Source organism: Xiphophorus couchianus, chromosome 9 (assembly GCF_001444195.1).
Source record: "Xiphophorus couchianus chromosome 9, X_couchianus-1.0, whole genome shotgun sequence".
NCBI classification, from domain to species: Eukaryota; Metazoa; Chordata; class Actinopteri; order Cyprinodontiformes; family Poeciliidae; genus Xiphophorus; species Xiphophorus couchianus.
This window is the reverse complement of record NC_040236.1, coordinates 33,081,916-33,103,886: the sequence shown is the minus strand read 5'-3', so window position 1 is coordinate 33,103,886 and position 21,971 is coordinate 33,081,916. Positions and strand designations below refer to the sequence as shown.

Sequence of the window (21,971 nt, the reverse complement as noted above, 5' to 3'; positions counted from 1 at the left end):
TGCATCACAGCTTCAGTGAAACCAGAACGTTGTTGAACGTATAAAACACTTGGTGGTAAAAGAATTCGAACTTTTGTTTGTCCTTCCTGTATTTGTCCAGCAGAGGGCAGAATGCCTTCATAACAGTTTGTTTGCTCTTTGCTTTTGAAATAAATAATTATATTTTGTTCTCAGAGTATCATACATGTTCAGACTGAATCAGAGTAAAGGAGGCTGGAGGCATAATCTGTTCATACTGAAACCTTTTTATCTTCATAAATATGGAAAATAGAATAAAATGCAACAGAAATATCCTTTCCTCCATATTAAGTGAGGAAATTAGTTTACTTGAACTCTTCAGTTATGCTTTACTTTTATATTGGTCTATCACATTACATGAATTTAAGATTATGGATGTAACTCAATAAAATGCACAAAAAAAACACTGGATCATTGTGTTTATTCTATCAATATTACAACTTTGTTACAACATGAGTAATATTTATTAGTATGTATTGGTAGCATTTTGACTTTATTTTCATCTTATGACTTTATTCTTGTATTAGTACAAGAATAAAAATGCATTAGTACAAGTTTATTCTATTATTCCAAATTTATTCCTGGATTAGAAGGACTTTATTTCTTATATACAACTTTTGTGTTCCTATTCTGGCCCTAATATCCCATCGTATGATAATACTGACATATAATTTGACGTAACTACTGTGGTCACTATAGTTTTCCTACTTATGCGACACTGGTATGGTATTTCCCATGTGTGTGTTCTCGGGTGACTTGCCTGTCTGAAGAACATACCTTGCAGGAGTACGGTTTCTCTCCTGTGTGAGTCCTGGTGTGAACCGTCAGACGGCTCACGTCTATGAAAGTCCTGTTACACTCTACAGGAATACACATTCTGCCTGTGTGTGTTGTTGTGACGGGTTAAACTGTCGCTGCATCTGAAGGATTTTTTATACAGGTTACAACTGTAGGGTTTCCCTCCTGTATGAGTTCTCATGTGATTTAAGTCCGTAGACTTTCTGAAACTCTTCCCACACATCACAGGAGAGCAGTTTGCCTCGACAAGTTTTAGGTTTTGAATCTCTCACCTCTTCATGGCTCCATCCAGAGTCTTCCTGTTGTTCCTCCTGAACATCCACAGGTTCTGGTAGATTTGTTGAAGACACAGACTGTCCCAGCAGAGATAAATCATCCAACTGAAGATTTAACATTCTTCAGAAAAACAAACCATCTGAGCTGTCAGAGCAACAGAGAAACTGTTCACTCCTCAAACGATGGATGTTAATTATCTGAAAAACAAAAACAAGAAAAATCAGATAAAAGAAAAAAAACGCCTTCCATGTTTACTTGCTTCTCTGATCTGGAAATGATCAATATTAAAAATGAACATTAAATCATGTTGTCCTGTTAGAAAGCAGCATTATTTGGATTTTGAAGAAAGACTGTTGAATCTTCTGAACCTTGAGATTCTTATTATTTTCTTTCCCAAACAGTAAAACTCTATAGTTCACCTTTGACCTCACAGAACTTCCTGTTTGGACAGAGGAAATGGCTCTGAAAACATCAGACATCATCATTTTTATTTGTTTTAAATTCCCTGTTAGGGGCTGGAAACAAAGTTTCCTGCTGATTGCTGCAGCCGTTATTATGAACTGAAACAAGGCAGTTCAAAAAGCTTTATGTCATAAAAACACAAAAATAAAGTCATAAAAAACATCATACAGCCACCAGTTGAGAAACCAGCAACAAACCTTACATTTTGATGAGTCACATCAACAAAATCATTGATACACATCAGAAATGCTCCAGTAGCTAAAAAGCAAATCTAACCAGGTGGATTTTCAGTCGAGATTTAAAGGAACTCAGGGTTTCAGCTGTTTTGCAGTTTTCTGGAAATTTGTTCCAGATTTGTTGTAGAAGCTGAATGACGTTTTTAACTCGGAGAGGAAACTGAGTCTTTGTTTATCAGTGTGTGCAGTAGATTTATGGAACGGATTAAATGATGAGCTCAAAGTTCAGATATAAACCAGATTAAAAATGTTCAAAATATTGATGAAAATGCTCCATTAGCAGATTATTTCACTGATAACATTTTACCAGGTTATAAATGACAATCTGCTAATGGGACTAGAACATTTTCATCAATATTAAGGAATTATTTACTTAAAACAAACTCCTATATCTTGCTGAAAAGTGTTTATAAGTTAGTTTTGTGTTATTTCAAGAGTAGCGAGATATTTGCACTTGAATGTAAAGCAAAATAACTTGGTGAGATTTTGTGTTTTTCAGGTGAATGACAGAGAAAATCATAACATCTTGTATCTTCTACATGCTCCTTTATGATTATTTTGTTCTGTTTTTGCTTGTCTGTTTGAAATGAATGAACAAATAAAACCTTTGGAGAGTCTGGGTTTGTCCTGCTGGGTCTCCGTCCTGCTGGGTGTGGCAGTCAGAGGGGTTAGCCTGGAACAAATGAGGCATGTTTTCAGGGATGCAGAAACAAGCTCCGCCTCCAGAGCAGGAGCTCAACTTGGTGGCAGAGTGTGTGTGGGGGCGTGTGTGTGTGTGCCAGCTGCAGTTCCGGAAAGACTGAGCGCTGCAGCGTCTCGTCTCTGAGTTTCATTTCTGCTTCTGGAATGTGTTTTCAGTTGCAGAGTTCAGGCAGGTTCACGGCCAGAAAGCTGGGAAACAGAAACAGAAAGCTACAGTCTCTCACACTGTGTGTGTGTGAAGGTTTCTGCATCCTCTGTGGGCTTGATAACATGCAGGCAGAGGAAGAGGGTGAGGTTTGGGGTGTGGTGGAGGGTGGGCAGAGGAAGGGGAGGCGTTTTCCTCCGGTCCGGCTCGCTCTGTAGGGAAACTCCAGCTCACTTCAACCTGACGAGTCTCAGAGAGCAGCAGCTGTTCTCCATCCTCTCTGCTGAGCATTATGGCCTCCAAAAACTCCAACACGGTGCAGAAGGTGGTGATGGGTCTGCTGGCGCTCTGGTCCATCATCTCCATCATCGTCATCGTGGTGTGGTCCACATCTCCGGACATGAAGGGCTCGGCAAAGTGCCGCGCCGAGCTGCGGGAAGCGACGGAGAAGCTGGAAGGCGCCAAGGTGGTGTTCGACAAGGACAGGCAGGCGCTGGAGGAGAAGGCGGTGGAGGCGTGGAAGGAGCAGGACCGGCTGAAGGCCGACATCCTGCTGCTGCTGGGACGCCTCAACGCCACCAACTTCACGCTGGACGAGTGCCGGCTGAAAAACGTGAGTCTGCTTCTGATGCCGGCAGGGATTCATCTGAAACTGCAGCTCAAACTCTGGCTTTACTTTCTTTATGCTAAAAAACAGTCAACATTTTTCAGTCTCATCATTCATCATTTGGGGATTATTTATTTTATTTTAATTTTATAATTCGACAGGAGCTTTATTTCAAATATCCAGTTTGAAATCTCTTCCTGTTTGTTTCTTATATTCCTTGGGGCCAGAAATGTAATATATTAATCAAAGTTGTGATGTATCAATTATTTCGCCATTTGGCAGCCATGTTGGAGTTTTCTCTCTCTGCATGAGAAAACTCAACAAAAACTCAATATAAGATTTAAAGTCAGTCTTTTACATAGAAGACTGAAAACTTGCATGGGAATGAATTAAAGTTACTCTAAGCTTTTCCACTGTAAATTAGGCCTGCATGTTTTAATAATGAGTGATTTTCCAGTAATTATGTTGACAGTGTTTTTATTATTGTCAAATAATGTGATTAATAAAAATAAATCACATCCAGCTTCAGGACGCCATTCTTTGTGGAGCTGAACATGTTGGTGCGCGTATTGTTGAGTTTTTTGGCTCACTTGTGCAGGGAGCCAAAACTTGTGATGGAAACAGAATAATAGGATTTTTAAATGCGACAAACAATGACTGATGTGTCTCTGTCCTTTTTGTTGCAACATCCTTCATAATAATCAGAAAACGTAGACAGGAAGAATCCACAGAGCATCGGCAGATATTTTCTTTTTGCATGTTGCAGAATGTCTTGGTTTTGTGGACGATGTGGTTAAAAGTACGATGGCCGACCGGTAAAAATATGCAGCAAACAGCAAAAATAAATGGAACAGGAAATTGCTGCAGGCAGAGAAAATAGCAACAAAAAATGACAATAAACAAAAGAAACGTAAGTGAAAAATGCTGCAACCACAGACACAAATCTGCAACCAGAGAAGCAAAAGGGGAAATGCTGCAAACATGAAAATGCGCCAAATTTGAAGTCCTGCTACATAAATGTGCTACTGTTCTACAATATATATATTTTTAAACTGCATGTTTAAAAAAGACAGTCATTATAACGCGCCTTGTCTCTCTTCCTCCAACTTTTTTCTGGACATCCTGTTTTTACTGAGGGTTTGATCCAATAACATTTGCTGAGTGACTCCCCCTAGTGGTCTGGAGGAGGTCTGGTCTCATTAGTGACTTGCATCGTTTTAGACTTGCTGTTTTTATTTGCGTAATTTTCGCTTTTGCTTCTATTTCCTATGATTGCAGCAATTTTTGTTTGCATTTGTTTTGTCGATCGCAGGTTTCTATTTCTATATTTTGTTTGCCACGTTCTTTTCTTGCATTTTTTTGTGAGTTTGTATATTTTGGAGTTTGCATTATTCATTGCTGCGTTTTTGTACCTGCACCAGTTAAACATGACAAGAACATTTACACAAATTCATTTAAAAATGTCACTGCACACTTGAGGACTAATTTATATAGTTTATCTACCACAAAAATGTTCATTTGGGGTTTTAGTTGCACTGAAAAGCCACTGCCTGATGACTAATGTTAAGGAAGAATAATTTAATATTAACTTTGGACAAAACGTTTGGCTCCTTCTTCCTTAATTCCCGGGTCCTCTCAGCGGGCGGCGCTGCAGCTGTAGTGAAACAAACAACGAATCACGTTGACGTCACAGATCACAGAGTTTAATTCCATACAAAGCGACGCATGAATCAATTAACAAAGCTGCAGAGGTACAGAGATATGCATTGATTTCCCCATACAGACAAAGACAGAGAAGACAGATCAACAGAACGAAGACAAAGACAGACAAAAAAGGCAAAGACGCGTCTTTGGAAAGAGCCAAAAAATAGTGAAAGCTCTCTGCATTTTTAGCGCTGACACGAAATTTTATACTGAGTGGGTGTTTCCTTTTATTTAATATATTCAACCAAGGCGTTCCGTTCTTCGACCAATTAGAAACTCCCGTAATGACTCAGAGAAACATAAGAAGTCTCTAATTTACAACAAAGCTCGAAGGGCGTCTGGTTTCTGTCGAGACAAAAGGGCGGACTGCTTATCCTTGGGCCGTGCCAGGTACGGGCGATCCCGGGCTCAGAGAGGTCCTGAGATGAGATTTCGCAGATACCTCTGAAGTCTCTTCCCCCAAACTCCAACACTTCTGCCCCATCGGAATGCTAATTTTATGACTCTTGTGTGATCTAGCCAGACAGCGGAAAGCGCCTGCTTGTCTCATTCGGGCCCATCCCGAAAGGTCACACAAAACCTGTTTCAAATAAGAGTATTGAATATAACATTTACCTATGCCGCATGATTAACTGTATTAAGCACAAAAAATAATCATTTTTCTTCAACACTAAACACTGATTTTCATTCAGCTGCAAAGCATCTCCAGATCATCATACTACCACTACTGTACTGTTCTTTTTCTGAAATGTTATTGTTAGTTTTACCCCAGACGTTACAGGATGCACAGCCTCCAAAGCATTTTTGTTTCGGCTTTGCGTTTAAAATGAGTGACAATTTGGCAAGGCGAGACAAATCTGCAAGAGGCAAATACTTTTCGACAGTCCGATCCAAAAAAGGATGTTTTGAAAACACTAGTAAAGCATTTTTAGGTTCTTCAGATGCCAATTCCTCCAGGAACGTCAGCGAACTCTGAACCGCACAAACATCCAGAATATTTTGTACTGAAGTGCAGAAGAACTAATCATTACTCAATCGCGTTTTTCTGTAACGTGTTTTAATTAATCCAATGTATTCTGCTTCGAAAACATTCATGTTCAGCCAGAATCCGCAGCAATGCTGGCAGCAGAGCCTGAGGTTTCTAAATCCTGAAATATTTTACTAGATGAGTAAGTCGGGAGAAGTTTGAGAGGGGAAAAAGTAAGGAAGCAGTGGAGCAGAGGTGAAGAAAAGGAGGAAGAGGAGGAGTGAGTCACGACCAACCACAAAAGCAGGAGGCAACAGTCACTTTTTCCAGCCAGCTCTTCAGGGAAAATGAAGCTGGAAGTAGCGAAACAGTGGGACTGCTGGGAGGGGAAACCTTTTCAAAGTCCCAGGACGCGAAGGAAGATGGAGGAAGGAGGTTTCTGAAACGTGTAGAGAGCTGCTGAACCCACTTTCTGTTTCTGAATTACCTGATTTATGCTCATCTGCTTCAAGACGAGAATGGTTTCCATTTCAGGAGTCAGGCTCAGAAAAGAGATGAACTGGCAGCAAATCGGTTGTTTAATTCAAACCACTGGTTGCATATTCAGCCGATGGCTTCATTTCAACATTAGTTTGTCTCTTGCGGCGTTATAAATCAGCACTAAGACATTTCATTACCGTTCAGGCACAAGCTTTGAGAGAAATCTCTTCCCATCCAAACCAGAACTGAATAGTTTCTCCTTTGTCAATTTTTTGTTCTGAAATCTGAACTAAGAAGAAACATCTGCCTCCAAATGAAATGTTTCGAACAGGGTGCCCTGTGGGACTCCACTGCAGCAGACGGAAATGTCGCAGCTCAACAACAGATCACTTTAGAGCCACAGAAACAGTAAACAGCTATGCTGAAAAGAAAGTACACCCTATTTCAGGAACGAAGCCAAAATACAAACCCTGTTTGTGAAATGTTGGGCAGAAACACATTTTGCTCCAAAGGTCAAAGGTTAGGCCCTCTGGTCTCTTCAATGATTCGGTTTGTTGAGATTTGCTGACATTTCTGCATGAACAAGTCTCTCAAGGTCCCACCTCAACAAGTGGAGGTCTGGACTTTGTCTAGGCCATTGGTATTTGCTGCTGTGTTTGTGTGTTATTAGCTGTGTTTCCATCAATGTATTTTTTATGCCAATATTGTCGTGTTGCTTTAGAAAAGGTTGATGGAAACGGCAAAATTCAAAATAATGTTCTCAATTTTGGAAAATATGTTTTCTGATCCACTTGAGGTGGTTTTTCCGGGGGGGAAAAGTTAATGAACTAAAGGGGAAATGGAAACATATTTACAGAATAAACTCTAAAACCCCAAACCTTCAGCGTCAACATCTGGCTTTGTGTTGATTTTCTCCAAACCAGTCGATGGAAAGAAACACTCCATTCCTTTTTCCTTTATTGCGACATTTAAAAAGTTCTCTCAAAATTTCCCACTTTGACAGTTGGATAGAAACGTAGCAATTCTGCAGTTGATGACCCAGTTTGGCGTTAGCTTATGCTGGTCTCATATGGATTCATATTCATACTCTCGTATACAGAGGATTTCCTGGTTAACTCCAAACTGCAAAGTTTCAGGTCAGATTGCTGCGATTGGTTTTCTGACCAAACGTCGTTACTTTGTTAGCTTAACAAATGTAAGTCATGCTGCCATATTGTTATTAGAGAGGAGAGTCTCGTTGCTGTTTGAAATGTTTCCATGGTTCTCTCTGTAGGATGATCAGCGTCAAATAGTTTGGAGACAATTTTATGACCCTTCCCAGATTTATGGGCAGCAACAATTGCTTCTATGATGTCTTTCCTTTTATAGAGGACTCACACTGATGACCATCAGTGACCAACCGTGAAGCCAGTTGCAACATGATTTGTATATATTAAAGATAATGCTGAGTAGACAGGAAGTCATTTTTATATCAAGGGATACGTCAGATTTCTTCCTGTTGTTATTTTAAATGTCTGAGAAACTCTGTGTAGCCCAAATGCTCTCAGCTTTGATTGTTTCAGTGAAATTCTAGAGTTATTTTTACTGTTTTAGGAGTTAAATCTTGACAGGAGCGCCTCAGGGTCGTGTGTTTGGTCCCACCTTTTTAGGCCGTGACCTTAAACTGAGGAAATTATCAATATGAGCATTTCTATTAGGCTAAATCATTCAAAACTATCAGGAGAAACTCAAGCACTGTTATTAAAAATCAACAGAATGTAGAAGCTGATTATTTATTTTGGACAAGAAGGAAAACATTCTGCATATGGATATATTTAAGGAGTAAAACACTATATTTAATGAAATGTAATTAATCACTTTTAACTATTTGTTTGACAGATCTTGAGGAAGAAAGAATAAATAAAAGGAAAGATTTTGTTAGCGCTGAAAATGCTAAAGTTTTGTCATATCTTTAATTTGGATTTCACAACCTAAAAGTCAAAACTTGATTGGTTTATATGTGAACATACAAAGTAAATTTTGTGGAACAAAACAAAATTGTCTTTATTATTCTAATATTATGACTTTATTCTTGTAATCAAACAAACAAAAGCTGGTAGCCTGGCCCTAATGATTAATACAAAAAACGCATTTTGAAAATATTTTTTGTAATTTATCAGTTCTTTTTTGCGACAAAATATTAGGGCTACGCAAGAAAATAAAATAAAAAATATTAAGATACAGTCAAAATAATGCAGGAATAAAGTTGCGATAGAATGAAAATATTAATATTAAAAGATTAAAGAGTTGCCAAATCTTATGACTATGTTCTCGTAATATTATGACTTTATTTTCAAATTATTTCAACTTTATTCTAGTAACATTATTTTATTCCAGTAATTTAATTTTTCCATTTTTTATTTTCCTTAGCATGGCCCCCATACTCGCTTACCTTTTTTTAAAAGTAAAAAAAAAAAACGTAGATTTGATTTTTAAGCCGTATTACCCAGTCTTTCTCCTCAGTCTTTCTCTCTGCATCAGTAAATAAAATAAAGGGTTGGGCACCATAACATAAAGGGTTGGGAGTGAAAGAAAAAGGTTAGTGTTCGATTTTCATGCAGAAGCTTGAAACCAATTTCTGCCATGAGAAGGAAAATAAAAGTCCAACAGAAATTCATAATTATGAGTTTTAATGTCATAATAGCAAAAAGTCCTAATTTGGACATTCAGTCATAATTATGAGATACAAAGTCAAGATGTTTCTCTATGCAGGCTTACTTCAAAATATCATAATTGTGAAATTTGAAATTCTAACTATCTTAAAATTATGACTTTGGATCTCAAAATTATGACATTAAATCATAATTATGAAATTAAGTTGCATAACTATGACATCCTGTTGGGATTTTATTTTTCTATTATGGCAGAAATGGCCTTCCATAGAGGCTGAGGTTTCAAAGCTTTTATGAAACATCAGAGCTACATGTTGAGTTTTCTTGGTGATTCCTGCAGCAGCTGGTGGGACAGGAGTTACGGTGTCTCGTCTGAAAAGTTTTTCTACGCTGCTTTCTGTGGCTGAAACTGCGACCCTCAGCTTGTAACCAAACAGTAAAGACGTTGGTGGTTGTTGTGTTTGCACTGTAGTCTGTGACTCAGATTCAGAAGCATGAATTAGCATTAACATGCAGCAGGAAATGTAGACGCCTCATTAATGTGAATCTGATTTGAAATTGATTTATTTTCTGTTTTTTCTTTAACATTCGCTCACATCGGGAAAGTCCCAAAAACAGCGAGTCAGTTTTCTCCTTCCTGTCATCACGATCAAGCCGCTTCAGCTCGTCGTTTTATCGGCTTTACTAAACGCTTTGCTGCCTTCTCGGCCCTGAGGAGACATGTGACCCACCGCCGGTGCTATCAGTTCTTCCTCTTCCTCTCGGCTGCGAAATATTTAGACTGAGTGAGATACTTGGAGCGGCGGTGTGATCTGCAGAGAAAGAGGAATCCGTCTTTATAATAATCAGCAGCTGCTGCTTTGCGCTGGATGTTTTTCCTGTCCAGTCAGGTCACTGTGCTCCAAAAGGTCATCTCTGCCCCAACGTCTCTAAAACTATGTCTTAATTATTGAATATTACTCGTTTTGATTTGGGTCAGTGCATTTATTAGAGCTGAGCAGAAACCACAGCGTGTGCGAGTCGGCAGGAAAAACCCCACCAGCAGTTTGTTAACAGCTACTGAGAACGAAGTGGAGCTTCCTCTGCTTCACTTCCTGCTCAGCTTCTCCAAGAACCAGATGCATGAAGGATATGAAGTATTTTTTTCTCTGCATGCAATCGGGTTGATTTTTAGGTCAAATTGCGCAAACCTGAAGCTTTTATAGCAAATTAAGAAACTTTTAAAGAGCAATTCAGCCAGTTTTTGTTTCATACACAATCTGTGCATTTGATGGAGAACGTTCATTAGACTTTAGAGAAACAGTTCAGAATGTTTAAAAATGTGGTTATGTGGAGCAGTTCTAAGCAGCCAGTATCTTACCTGCAGTAAGAAACAGTAACTGTGTTAGATTTCGCCATATAATTGTGCAATTTGACATTTTGACAATAAACATGCTCAATGGAAACACATTTTTTAAAAACTCGTTTTTTGATTAAAAGTTTTGGCGCTAGGATGAGGTGGGTGTTTTTTTTGGCAACATCAAAATTGGTTTATTTTGCAAAACTCCATTGGAAACATTTTGCATCACAAGAGTCACATGATCAACAACCGGATATTACTACTGGCGGGAACCACGAAGAAGACAGGAAGTAGTTGGAGCTTCTTGGCATGGCATGACTTTTAATAACTTATCGCGTGAACAAACTTATTTACAATGTGTTTCACATTTAAGGAGAAAACACAATCGCAAAATTGTGTTTTTTGCACACAATTTCACACATTTGTAATGGGAATGCAGCTAGTCAAAGTTACACACTGGGAGAAACTGGTCCCAGTCTATAACTAGTGTTACCTTCAGGAAACACCAAAACAAAAAATTGGTTTTAATTTTACTGCTTCACCAGTTCAGGTTAGGGACTGTGAATGCTTTAGATCCTCTTTAAAAACACCTATAACTGCCTATTTTTAAAAGTTCAAACACCAAATGTAAGTTAATATGCATCGATGCACGCATTGCAAACCGTCTGAGCGCTAACACAGAAGCTAACATCCAAAGGAAAATGAATGGCGCTCCTAGATTGTCAAGTAGCACTGAGTCTATGTCAGCTTCCCAATCTGCTTTTTCTGCCAAATATTTCAGATTTTCTCAAATTTTCTGTGGAATAGTTTGGAGTTACGTTTCACTGAGAAATTGGAACCGAAAACAGGCAGAGGCCCAAGTTGCTGTTGACCTCTAGGCTACCTTGACATGGTGAATTTTTTATTTTTATTAGTATTCCTGTTTTCTTTCTGCACTGAGCTTCCCAAATGTTTGGCAGTTTTCTGTCCTCGTTGCAAACCCACTGAACCCATTTAAGTTCCCACTCCCAAACCACATCAATGTTAATTCTTCTGCTGTAAAAATGTAGGAAAACGCAGGACAACAAAGACTGCTTTTTCCCCTCCACGCTCCCTGTAACGTGTTTTTTCCCCCTCTCTGGGGTGTGTTTGTTTCGTCCTGCAGGTCGTCCTGGTCGAGAACGTCACGGCTCTGCAGGACGACGTCAGGCTGCTGCAGCAGAGGGAGGCCAACCTCACGGAGCAGCTCGGCCTGCAGAAAGGTAAAACGCTGTCGGAAAAACTCCATCGCTGCCATGAAAGGAGACTTTCTCCACTGGTATTCTTAGCTGCGTTTCCCGCCCCCCGTTACCATAACGACCGGTGAGTCAGAGTAAATAAATACGACCCGATGGAAAGGCTTAAAGAGGAGCATGCTTAGCGGCGAGGCTCTTCTTGAGTCATGTAATCAAAACATAAAATGAATCGGTCTGCTAAAAATATAAACCAGAGGCTCTGATGGTTCATGTTTTCTGAGTTTTACATGAAAGAAAAGAAAAATTGTTTAAAGCAAGAGGGAAAGCCACTCATCTTTTACCTGTCAATACTTGTCCAACTCCAGCAATTTAACCCCCAATGACAGTTAACTACTTTTAATAAGCCTTATTATTCAGAGAAATATGATATATTTCTCTGCATGTTTGGAGTTGCCCAAGTGAGGAAACCAAAGCAGAGCAGTTTGTGTTGGGAACCTCAGAGTTAAATGTTTATTTTAAGAAGATGTTGTGGTTCTGTTGGTGTCTTCACACCATGACCTTCGGCAAACACTGGAGCGCTTCACTGCCAGGATGATACTCAGCTTCTCTAAGCTGAGGTTCTGGTTTGGAAGAGGGTGGAACAGTTCAGCACGGTTAGGAACCGAGCCTCTTCTTTCACAAAATACGTACCAAAGAAAAGCTGCTACAACCACTAACTAAAAAGTTATTTAGCCAAACTGTAATGCAAGAGTCAAACACTGTAAAATAAATGCTGCACAATATAAAGAAATCCTAGAGGACCATTTGTTTCCATGTACAAGAGAATTAGAGCTTCAGAGAGCATTTACTCTCTCGAAGCAACTGGAAGCGTCCAGCTAAGTTAGAAATGCTTTGAAGGCAACATGGTGGAGGTTCTGAAGTGGCCCAGTCAAAACCTACCACCATATGTGTGAATACAGTGTCTGGATGTCGCTGCAGGTGTCTGGGTTAAACCAGCAGCAGCTATGGAAGCGGTTCCCGGCTCGGTCAGCTGAACCCGGCCAGAACTGTGGAATGTGGGTTTCCCTGGGATGAAGTCAGCATCACAGAAACCTGCCAAGGGCTCGGAGGGAGCGGCCCAACACCGCGGTGCCACATGTCACAGAATCCAAAGTGGGCCTTCATGTAGCTGACCCGCCCATCTTTCCGTGCTCCCTTCATCTTCTCCTCTTCCTTCAAAGGGAACGTCCAAAGAAAACAATCCGGCTTAACCAACCAAACCTGACTCTGTTTTCCTGAAATTGTCGTCTTATCTACATTTAGTGATGGCTGTGAAAATGCGCTCGTGGCCTCTTGATGGTCAGCTACACTGATTGTAGTGGCCAGGACGATAATATGAGTATGAGTTCAGATCACGCATTTTTATGTCCAGAAGATCGGTTTTTTCCACACCTTGCATTTTGAATCAGGCTTTCATACCTGTGGGTTGGTTCAGGGAAGCAACAAGTTCTGACAAACCCCCAAGATCAATGAGGATCTAACAGCAAAATATTCAATAGAAAATGTAGTTTGGAAGCTGAAATATCTAGCAGCAATCCTAATTTAGCACGCTATTGGCTGGCGTTTGCAAAGCAATTCTAGCCAATCCAGGAACATATTTCCTTTTCCTTGTTGCTGATTGTCTGAACCTCCAAGATAAGGAAGACTGAGGATGTTAGCCTCCACTGTGTTGCTAAAGCCTGATTTATGCTTGGCAGACCAAATGTTTGGCACCGCACACGGACAGTTTCATGTTTAAAAGCATGGTGGATGAGCTAGAGCTCCTGCTGGTGGAGATTTGCAAAGACAGACAGACTTTGTGATTTTTCCCTTAAAGACCATATTGCTCAAGGCTGGGACAATGTTGCTCCTAAATGTGTTCACACCCTATTCCCTGTGCAGAATGTACATGCATCAAACATAAACCAAGTTCAAGACGGTTTCCACTGCGTGTGTTAATGCATATTTAATGTTTCAATTATTAAATTATTCAGTCAGAAGTGGTTTTAATGGTGGCCTCAAGTATTTGTGGAATACTGGGAGCCACTGCCTTGGAGATGCTGATTTACACCAACAAGAAGCAGGATTCCCTTTTTATTTATAATCTGAACTACAAATAAATAAGTAAACTTTCTCACTTCTGTCTCATTGGTGGAGCTATGGTTTAGAAATCGGGCTTCTTTAGGCTGCCTGACCGGTTTTAGTTCAGGCCTTGGTGGTCACTGACAGAACAGTAATTTTACACTAATAGGTGGAAAAGGGCAACTTTGTTTCTTTTTTGTGTTATTGATGAAATGTGTGACATTTTCAGTTTTGCAGCTGGTTTCTTCCTTGAATTTATGGTGGATGCAGAACATTTATCAGTTCATTTTCAGCCTAAATGGAAAAAATAAATGTTTGTCTTCTGTTAGATGATTTTTTTCCTTGTCTGACCAAAGTCCTGCAGCAGCAGCAGCAAAGGATTTTTTGGGAAGTGTGAACAATTGTTAATAAATGGGGCCTCCGGCCTGCAGTGTTTGGAGGAAGCGATAAATTCCTGCATAGTGGAGATATGAAAGGAGCATTGTGTTTGGTAATTTAACAGAAATTAATCTCTGCTTTATGTGGAAGAAACGAGTCAGATGCATTAAAACATACACCTGCTGTGGATCAAAAAAACATCCTGAAAAATCTGATTAACTTCACAACCAGAATAAAAACAGAAAGTATGAACTGGTCTAGCTGGTTCTGGAACAGACCAGCCGGTCAGAACTCAGGAACTTTATGACCTCATCAAAACAAGCCAAAGGAGAGAAAACATGAACACTGGCAGGATGCAACATTCCTGACATGCCTGGTGATTACACCAGATCAAACTTTATAAGTAAAGCTGAAACGGAGCAGAGCTGCAGCATGAAAACAGATCCAGGATCAGTTAGTCCCACTTGCTGTGGTGGATAACTCGTGTTTAATTCTCTATACTAACCTGTCTGACATATTCTAACAAAAACAAGTAAAACCAAGTTTCTACCCAACATCTGCACCAAGAACCACTGAAGGAAACGACACTTCTGAAGACACTGAGCGCAACTTCCTTCTTCATGAAACGTAAACAAATGGAGTGTTGGCAGATTTTGGTGGTTGTTGGATCTCTCTTCAGCCATTTCTCCTGCTAGCAGTGAGCATGCATGTTTATTTTGGTTGCATTTACCCAGAATGCCCGGCGTTATAGTCCACTTGGCTTTCATATATGCATTCAAAGAGCTCAATGCAACTGAACCAAGATTTAGGTCTGTAGGTGGAACACAGCGAAACTTTACAACCAAGTATACTGACAAACATGTGGCAAAAATGGGAAGGAAAACTTTGAACCTGGCTCAGTGTGAACAGCCATCTGCCGCTAACAACTGGAGGTTTGACAAGAGCAAGCAAACACACAAAAACAAAGAAGCTGTGATCCAGGAGTACTTTGAGTACTACACCTATACTCTTAAGAGTTAACGGTAGCAGTAGCTTCTTTAGTGTTGCTACCTTGGGATGCATTAGTCTCTACAGGTTGGGTAATCCATCGTCTTCCACTTCTCAGAGATTGGGTTCCAACATCCTCCAGCTGGTTCTGTGCGATCCCAAGGTGTTTCCGGGCCAGACAGGACATAGTCTTTCTGGGTCTTTCCAGGAGTCTCCTCCCAGTGGGACAAACCCAGAAAAAAGGGAGGAGCCCAGGAGCCATCCTGCTCAGATTTCCCTCAACGCAGACGCAACATCTCTGCTTTGAGCTCCTCCTGGATGACTGAGCTCCTTGCCCCATCACTAAGATGGAGTCCAGCCCCCTATGGAGAAAGTTCAGATCAGCTGCTTATTTCTGGGAAGATGGGAGACAGGCAAGAGCAAGAGCTATGGAGGGGCGGGAGGGGAGCTTTAGTATGATAATGAGCTATTTCTTGACTTTTCTTTGCCACTTTTTTCTGGCATCCAAAACCAACATGCCAGTGGCTCTAAAGAACTGGAGTTTAGTAACTGATTATTTATTAGCTTGTTTCATGATCCTGCTGGTCTTCTTTAATACAGTCTGTGTTCCTGGTATTAACTGGTCCTTTTCTGTGCATCCTCAGAGCACATCGAGGCCTTGCAGCAAAACCTGACGCAGGCTTTCCATCAAACCGAGTCCTGCTTCAGCCTGAAGACGGCAGCTGAGAGCCAGATGTCAGCTGCTCAGAGTCAGACCAAATCCTGTGAATCCAAGCAGCAGTACCTGGAGAAGCAGCTGTGAGTCCATCCTTCTGATCTCAGTGTTGCTAGAGCTCAAGGTTTTTGTTCTGACTTGGTTTCTGTTTGTGTTTCAACAGTCAGAAGTGTAAAGCTTCTGAATCAGAAGCTCGTAAGGTGAACCAAGCAGGCTCCACTGCCTCATCGTCTCCTAACTCCGCTGCCGCGCCCCTCGCTGGTATTCCCGCGCTGACGCTACTCCTTTGTGCCGCTCTGCATCTCATAACCTGTGAGTACCAACAGCTCCTCTGATAATCACTCACACACGACGCCAAGTCATCTCTGGGGCCCAAACTGCTGTAACAGAATGTGCGACGCCTTTATCTCTTCTCAGGATGTCAGATAATCATGAACTAAATGAAAGTGGAATTGACAGAAAGTAGGGAAGTAAAAGCTGAATTTAATGTTTGAAATTATTGATGTAACAGCTACATGGCAGCTTTTGTCAGATTACAGAGGTTCAATTTACATGAGATTAAAGCAGGAGTGGAAGAGTCACAGCATCATCTGCTGGCTGCATGTTGCTACTGCACTCATAAAGGAAACCTCCCTATGAATGGCAAGGTCAACCTAAAGTTAAACTGTTTTCCTGTTTTCTATTAACACTGGACAACAGCTTTTATTGGTATATTCATAAAAATTTGTGCCAGTATTCCTGATGTCGACTCCTTCTCGTCTTCGTCTTCAGAGTTGATTCTACTTCGTTAGCTCCTGTTTCCACCGTCTTTTTGAAAACTGAACACAACTTCTGTAGACCGAAGATCTTTTGAAGAAAGTTTGACCACATGTCCAAAACGTGAATTTGTAAGCGGCTTTGTTCTTTTAGGTTTTAACTTTCCATCATGCTGGAAAAATCCACAGATTGTCAGCAAATTCCCAGATGATTGGAAGACGTTTCAGTTGGAGAGGTTTCTGTGACAGTGGTTGTTGGGTGGGGATGTTTCTTTGATGGCAGCAGCCACATTTTCTTCTCCAGAAATCCCAAACAATCAAATAGTAGCTTCATCAAAGAAAGTAACGTTCAACCATTCTCAGTTTTTCTTGGACAGAAAGTTACATAACTATATAAAAATATTAAGCTTCTCTTCTGTTGGACTCAAGTTTAAATCTAATATTATTATTCTGGTGAACATGCAGATTTCCAGGATCTGTTCTTCAAGACAAGGTTTAATTTCTTTCCATAAAATAGAAATCACTGAAGCCATTAAATTGTGGTTCACTGAAACCGTTTGGGTTTTGTCCAGGAGTCCAGAGCTGCAGCGGGTCAAACCGACAGCAAGCACAGCGGTCCAGGATGGGGCGGAGCCTGGATCAACATGACTGCTGTACAAACTTCCTGTCTGCACAACAACGGGGTCGCCATGGAGACGCTGTCATGTGACGGACGCTTGGATAGACTGTTTTGCTTTTCATTTGCTTTCATCTCCGGATCTGAACCGCTTCATGTTGGACTCTCCAAGCTTCGCTCCTCTTCCCCCAGCAGCGCCTGGGTCCAGATCAAAACGTCAGAACTCATTCACGCCAGCGTTTGGTTTATTTTCTGTTATGGCTTCAATCAGGCTGACAGGGAGGAAAGGGATTTACTGCCATCAGTCATGTCTCCACTAAATGTCTGCATATGCTTCGTTTTAATGCCACAATTACTGCTCAAAATCTTTTGTCTCAACTTTTAGATGTTATCAAATTCTGGTTTAAATTACAGCTCAGGGTGGGATGTACTCATTTCAAAAATAAACCTGAGCACTTTCTACATGCGTCTGTTTTCTTTCCCTTTGTCAACTAAAACCTAGCAGCATGAAGTAAACAGATCGATGTCACTGCACAGCAGCGATTCAGGTGTGTTGATGTAGAAATGCATCTAAAAGATGAAACTTATCCAAAATCTTGCAGAAACACTTTTAGCATCAATAACGCCATTATGTGTTAATTGTTATAAATGAATTTCTGGTTCAATTTCTTTCTCAGCATTTCAATCAGGTTGAATATGACCAAATATCAAAAATTTAAATTTAAATCAGTCACACACATGAATAATCTTGAGCAGTCGTAAATATCTGCTCATTAAAGTAAAACTGAGTGACTAACATAATAGTTAAAGATGCAATATTTTTATTATTTAAAACATATGAAACCAAGTTCCAAGTCAAAAGTTTGGATTTGTGGTTTAAAAGTACTTTGTTAAGATTTAAAGTTGATACTTTAATTTATATCAGATAACTTTAAAACTGTGTTAGCGTAAAAACAAACAAGCATGAAAGTTTTTTAAAAGTTTATTGTTTGGTTTGTACAGCGTTCTGAGCTCTATGCACACTGCAGGACGCTGAAGTTGCACAACGTTCCTCTGGGACATCCACAGAGCTTCCCGATCCTCGCTCCTTTACGCACCGCACACTGCTCACCAGCGTCGCACTGGCAGCCAGAAAAACAGAAACACACACATGACAACACGACCCAGAAAATTACAAGATATCATAACAAATGAAACAATAATAAATGCAATTATTAACATCTGACAAGTTCTAATTGAGGAGGAAACATGAACCCTGCAGGCGGTGGAAAGACGCATCAAATGTTGCATGTTTTTTGTCTCTCCTGGACTTCCATACTTGAGCAGGAGAGCCAAGGTTTACCAGAGATTAACACGTGAGAAGACAAACTGAGCAAATGTTTGAGATTTAAACTCTCACATCACAAATTATTGTTTGCTTACATAGCTACAGTCTCACTGAACGCTCAGATTCAAGTTTTGAGCAACCTGGAGGAAAAGTGACGGACTTTAATCTCACTGGAAAAGTGTTTGTGTTAGACACCCAGAACCCGCCGTGCCTGCAGGTGAGACGGAGCTTACAGGTGGAAGCCAGCCGAGCTTCTTCTCCGACGACGGCAGCTGTTTGTTCTTCAGCTTCTCCAGGACTTCCTGCAGAGCTTCGATCTGAGGATGGAACAGAAGCTCTTATTAATAACGTCTTCTGATTATATTCAGGGATAAGTAAACTAAAATACCTTTTTTCTTTTGAAATGTCTCTTACACACCCTGTAGACCTGACTGATCCAAAACCAAAACACTAATTTAACAAAATAAACCAATTTTCATAACTTTGTTTAATATATAAAATAATAGATGATCAATAAGTTATTGATCCATTAGGAATAATAAACATTCCTAACATTGAAAAGATCCAAACAAATCTTGCTAAGGAAAATTACATTCCTGTTCAAATTAAGAAAGTTGCAAAACTGTTCTCTAAAGAATTTTCCCATTAAGTTTTCTGACATTTAGCAGATGGAAACAAGTTTGGTAATTGTGACAAATCTAAAATAATAAAAGTTTAGTCTCACTTCACTTCAAGCAGAGAGAAAAAAACGCACCCGTCTATGAAAATATCTGGTTTCAACTGTAAGTAAGGCTTTTATAAATTTAGGCTCTTAATCAAACATTAAATTGAACTTTAATACAAAACTGAAGCATTTTAATGTTGCCGTATGAACCCTGTATGATATCGATATGTGGACTCACCAGCTCCTTCTCCTCTTCGGTCTTGATGACGTCGTACTCGGGCGATCGCTCCTCTAGTCGCTCGTTGCAGGTGCTCAGCGCCACCAGCAGCCAGCAGGAGGCGCTGAGCAGCAGTATGCTGGCGCTGACCATGGTGCTGACCGACTCGGACGCGGTGGAGGCTGAAGGCTCTGAGGTCGGTGGAGCTGCGGCGGCCTGCTGGATGCCGAGGCTGACGTTCCATCCGCAGCATTTATACCCAGCAGGAGCGGCTCTGCCGTCACTACGGCAATATTTACCCCATAACGAGGCAATCAGACGGCTCGCCTCAGGGGTCAGCGGAGGTCAAGAGCTCTGCTCCGTCAAACAGGAAGTGACGCGACCATTTTCACCTTTTGACCAACATGAGACGTTTTCTGTGACGGCTGCGATTCGTTTGAAACCTGGAGTCAGTCGGTCCAAACTGGTTTCCTGTCCAACAAAAAGCTACTGGTTTAACTGGAGGCAACTGGACTTTTCCTGTTGGACAATCCAGCTGTCTTCCTTTAAACATTTTAATGTCCTGGGTGACCGAGAATATACGGAGGATCGATGCTGCCAAAAGTAGTGATACATGTAAAAGTAAATAACTGGTTTCATAAAGCACTCAATGTGCAAATATTGAATTAAAAATTTTAAAAATAAGAACTTTGCCAGCTTATTTGATTATACTGTGTAAAATTAATATTGGTTGCATTCAGTAGTATTAATTTAACATTATCACTAAATTTTCCACTATATTTTGAGACAAAATAAAATAAAATAAAAAGACAGGCGGCAAATGTCGTCGGGTCCGGGAATTGAACCCGTGACGGCCGCGTCGAGGACTCAAGGCCTCCAAACGTGGGTCGCGCTGTCCCCTACGCCACCACAGCACGCCCGATTATTAAACTTTTGAGAAAAAAATTGAAAGTTTGAGTCTGAAAAGTCAAAAAATCACCAGAAAAAAGTCAGAAATTTAGAAATTAATCTCAGAATATTTCTGAACAAACAGGGAAATTTATGAGTGTGAAAAGTTGAAAAATTTCTAGAAATAAGCCAAGTTAAAAAATTACATTTTGAAAATAATCTCAAAAAATCTTTTAAATAAAAAACACTCCAAGTTGTTTTTTATGATCTTCTGGTGAATTTTTTGTGTCTCCACAATGGCCCTAATTTGTTGTTGTAGTAATTTGCTTTGTGCAGTTGTCATTTTGTTTGTTGAAGCACTATTATATTATCTTACTGTTCTACTTTTTTATTGTCTAATCAAATAAGTTGGGAAAGTCATTACTTGTTATATTTGGATAAAACATTTGGCACATTACTGTGTTTATTGAGGCATTTTGCTCTACATTTGTCACTTTTGGCAGGATCAGCTCTCCATAGCTACACTAACGTCTCAGAGGTTTAATAAAAACTCAGACAGAATCCTTTTCTCCTCAGTGGATCTCAGATATCAAAGCTCAAAGCATTTTAATGCCTCCGTTACTTTGATTTAAGACTTTTGTGTAAAATTTGGATAATTTTACCTGAAAATTATTTGGAGATTACGTCATAAAACTAAGATGATAACATTTCAGATTGTGAGACGCGGATAAAACTAGCAGATCTGATCAGAGCTGTAAAATCCTTTACCAAGTGAAAGCCAGAGATGAAGCTCATGGAAACAAAAAGTAGAGGTATTTGAAGCATCTCTTTAACCGGAGCAGCTGGCAGGAAGAGCCGCAGCTCCACAGGGTCCGTCTGTGTCACCGTTTACGTCAAAGCAACCAAAGTCAGTCAACACGCCTCAGACACGGGCAGCTCAACACTAACGTTGTTATCGTGTCTCTTTAATAGCAAAATACTTCAGATTTATCAAACAAAATGATCTTATTTTCTGCTTCAACATCCAGTTTTTACAACACACTCAGAAAATAACCACATATTATTTTAATAACTCTGAACAAACTTACCTTTATCAAATCAAAAACAAACAAAAATATATATTTTTACAGATAAAAAATAAAGAGATAATTGAAAAAAACTCAAACAAACTGTAGCTTTTTGTTCTCTACTATAAAAAAAAGGGAAAAACTCTGAAATTCCTGCAGAGTTGATATTTCTGAAGCAGCTTCTGCTCCATTAGAGGTTCTGGTTTGATCCAATCATCTTATCAAGAGAGACAAGAGCAGGAAGCCACAGGCAGAATCAAGTTACCTTTCTATATAAGACAGATCATAGCTCAACCTTTGGAGAGAATCCACCCAGAATTAGGAGTAGATTTGTAGATCCAGTTTGGGAGGAAGTGATCTACCTAAAATCAGAGATTCAGCTTTGATGAAGCAGAAAATGAACTGGAGCCAAATCCAGTCAAATAGTTTTATCTTCTTGCTCTGCATTAATCCAAACTCAGCATGAGCTAACAGGAGCCAACAGGAGCTAACGGAAGCTAACAGGAGTTAACAAGAGCCAACAGAAGCTAACAAGAGTAGCCAAGTCAAAGTCAGTAGTTGCTATCTCCTGTTTCACCACCAGATGTCAGTATTTGTTAAAACTGCAGGATTAGTGTGTGTTTACCAGGTCTTCCTGTGTTCAGAGAGATGTTTAGTC

At 40.0% G+C, this 21,971-nt stretch overlaps 2 protein-coding genes and 1 long non-coding RNA gene across 3 annotated transcripts; 1 reads left to right on the top strand and 2 right to left on the bottom strand.

The window, feature by feature from the left end:
* The first annotated feature begins 2,830 nt into the window (after positions 1–2,830).
* On the top strand, positions 2,831–17,615 carry LOC114150794 (uncharacterized). Its single transcript, XM_028027495.1, has 5 exons — positions 2,831–3,250; positions 11,530–11,626; positions 15,709–15,862; positions 15,943–16,091; positions 17,107–17,615. Coding segments are annotated over exons 1-5 (723 nt in total). The 5' UTR covers positions 2,831–2,929; the 3' UTR covers positions 17,109–17,615.
* On the bottom strand, positions 4,799–20,880 carry LOC114150799 (uncharacterized). Its single transcript, XR_003596838.1, has 3 exons — positions 20,869–20,880; positions 20,542–20,548; positions 4,799–5,618 (listed from the first exon to the last, which is right to left on the bottom strand). It is a non-coding gene; the product is annotated as an uncharacterized LOC114150799 (long non-coding RNA).
* LOC114150796 (cocaine- and amphetamine-regulated transcript protein-like) lies at positions 18,115–20,211 on the bottom strand. Its single transcript, XM_028027496.1, has 3 exons — positions 19,380–20,211; positions 18,711–18,794; positions 18,115–18,271 (listed from the first exon to the last, which is right to left on the bottom strand). Exons 1-3 carry the CDS (start codon positions 19,509–19,511, stop codon positions 18,164–18,166), a joined length of 324 nt encoding a protein of 107 aa, XP_027883297.1. The 5' UTR covers positions 19,512–20,211; the 3' UTR covers positions 18,115–18,163.
* Positions 20,881–21,971: the final 1,091 nt, after the last annotated feature.

Coding starts and splice junctions, on each gene's coding strand:
- LOC114150794 (XM_028027495.1), top strand. CDS start 2,930: ATGGCCTCCAAAAACTCCAACACGGTGCAGAAGGTGGTGATGGGTCTG. Junction 11,627..15,708: donor GCAGCTCGGCCTGCAGAAAG/GTAAAACGCTGT, acceptor GTGCATCCTCAG/AGCACATCGAGGCCTTGCAG. Junction 15,863..15,942: donor CAGTACCTGGAGAAGCAGCT/GTGAGTCCATCC, acceptor GTGTTTCAACAG/TCAGAAGTGTAAAGCTTCTG.
- LOC114150796 (XM_028027496.1), bottom strand. CDS start 19,511: ATGGTCAGCGCCAGCATACTGCTGCTCAGCGCCTCCTGCTGGCTGCTG. Junction 18,795..19,379: donor CCGAAGAGGAGAAGGAGCTG/GTGAGTCCACAT, acceptor TTCCATCCTCAG/ATCGAAGCTCTGCAGGAAGT. Junction 18,272..18,710: donor AGCTCGGCTGGCTTCCACCT/GTAAGCTCCGTC, acceptor TCTGGCTGCCAG/TGCGACGCTGGTGAGCAGTG.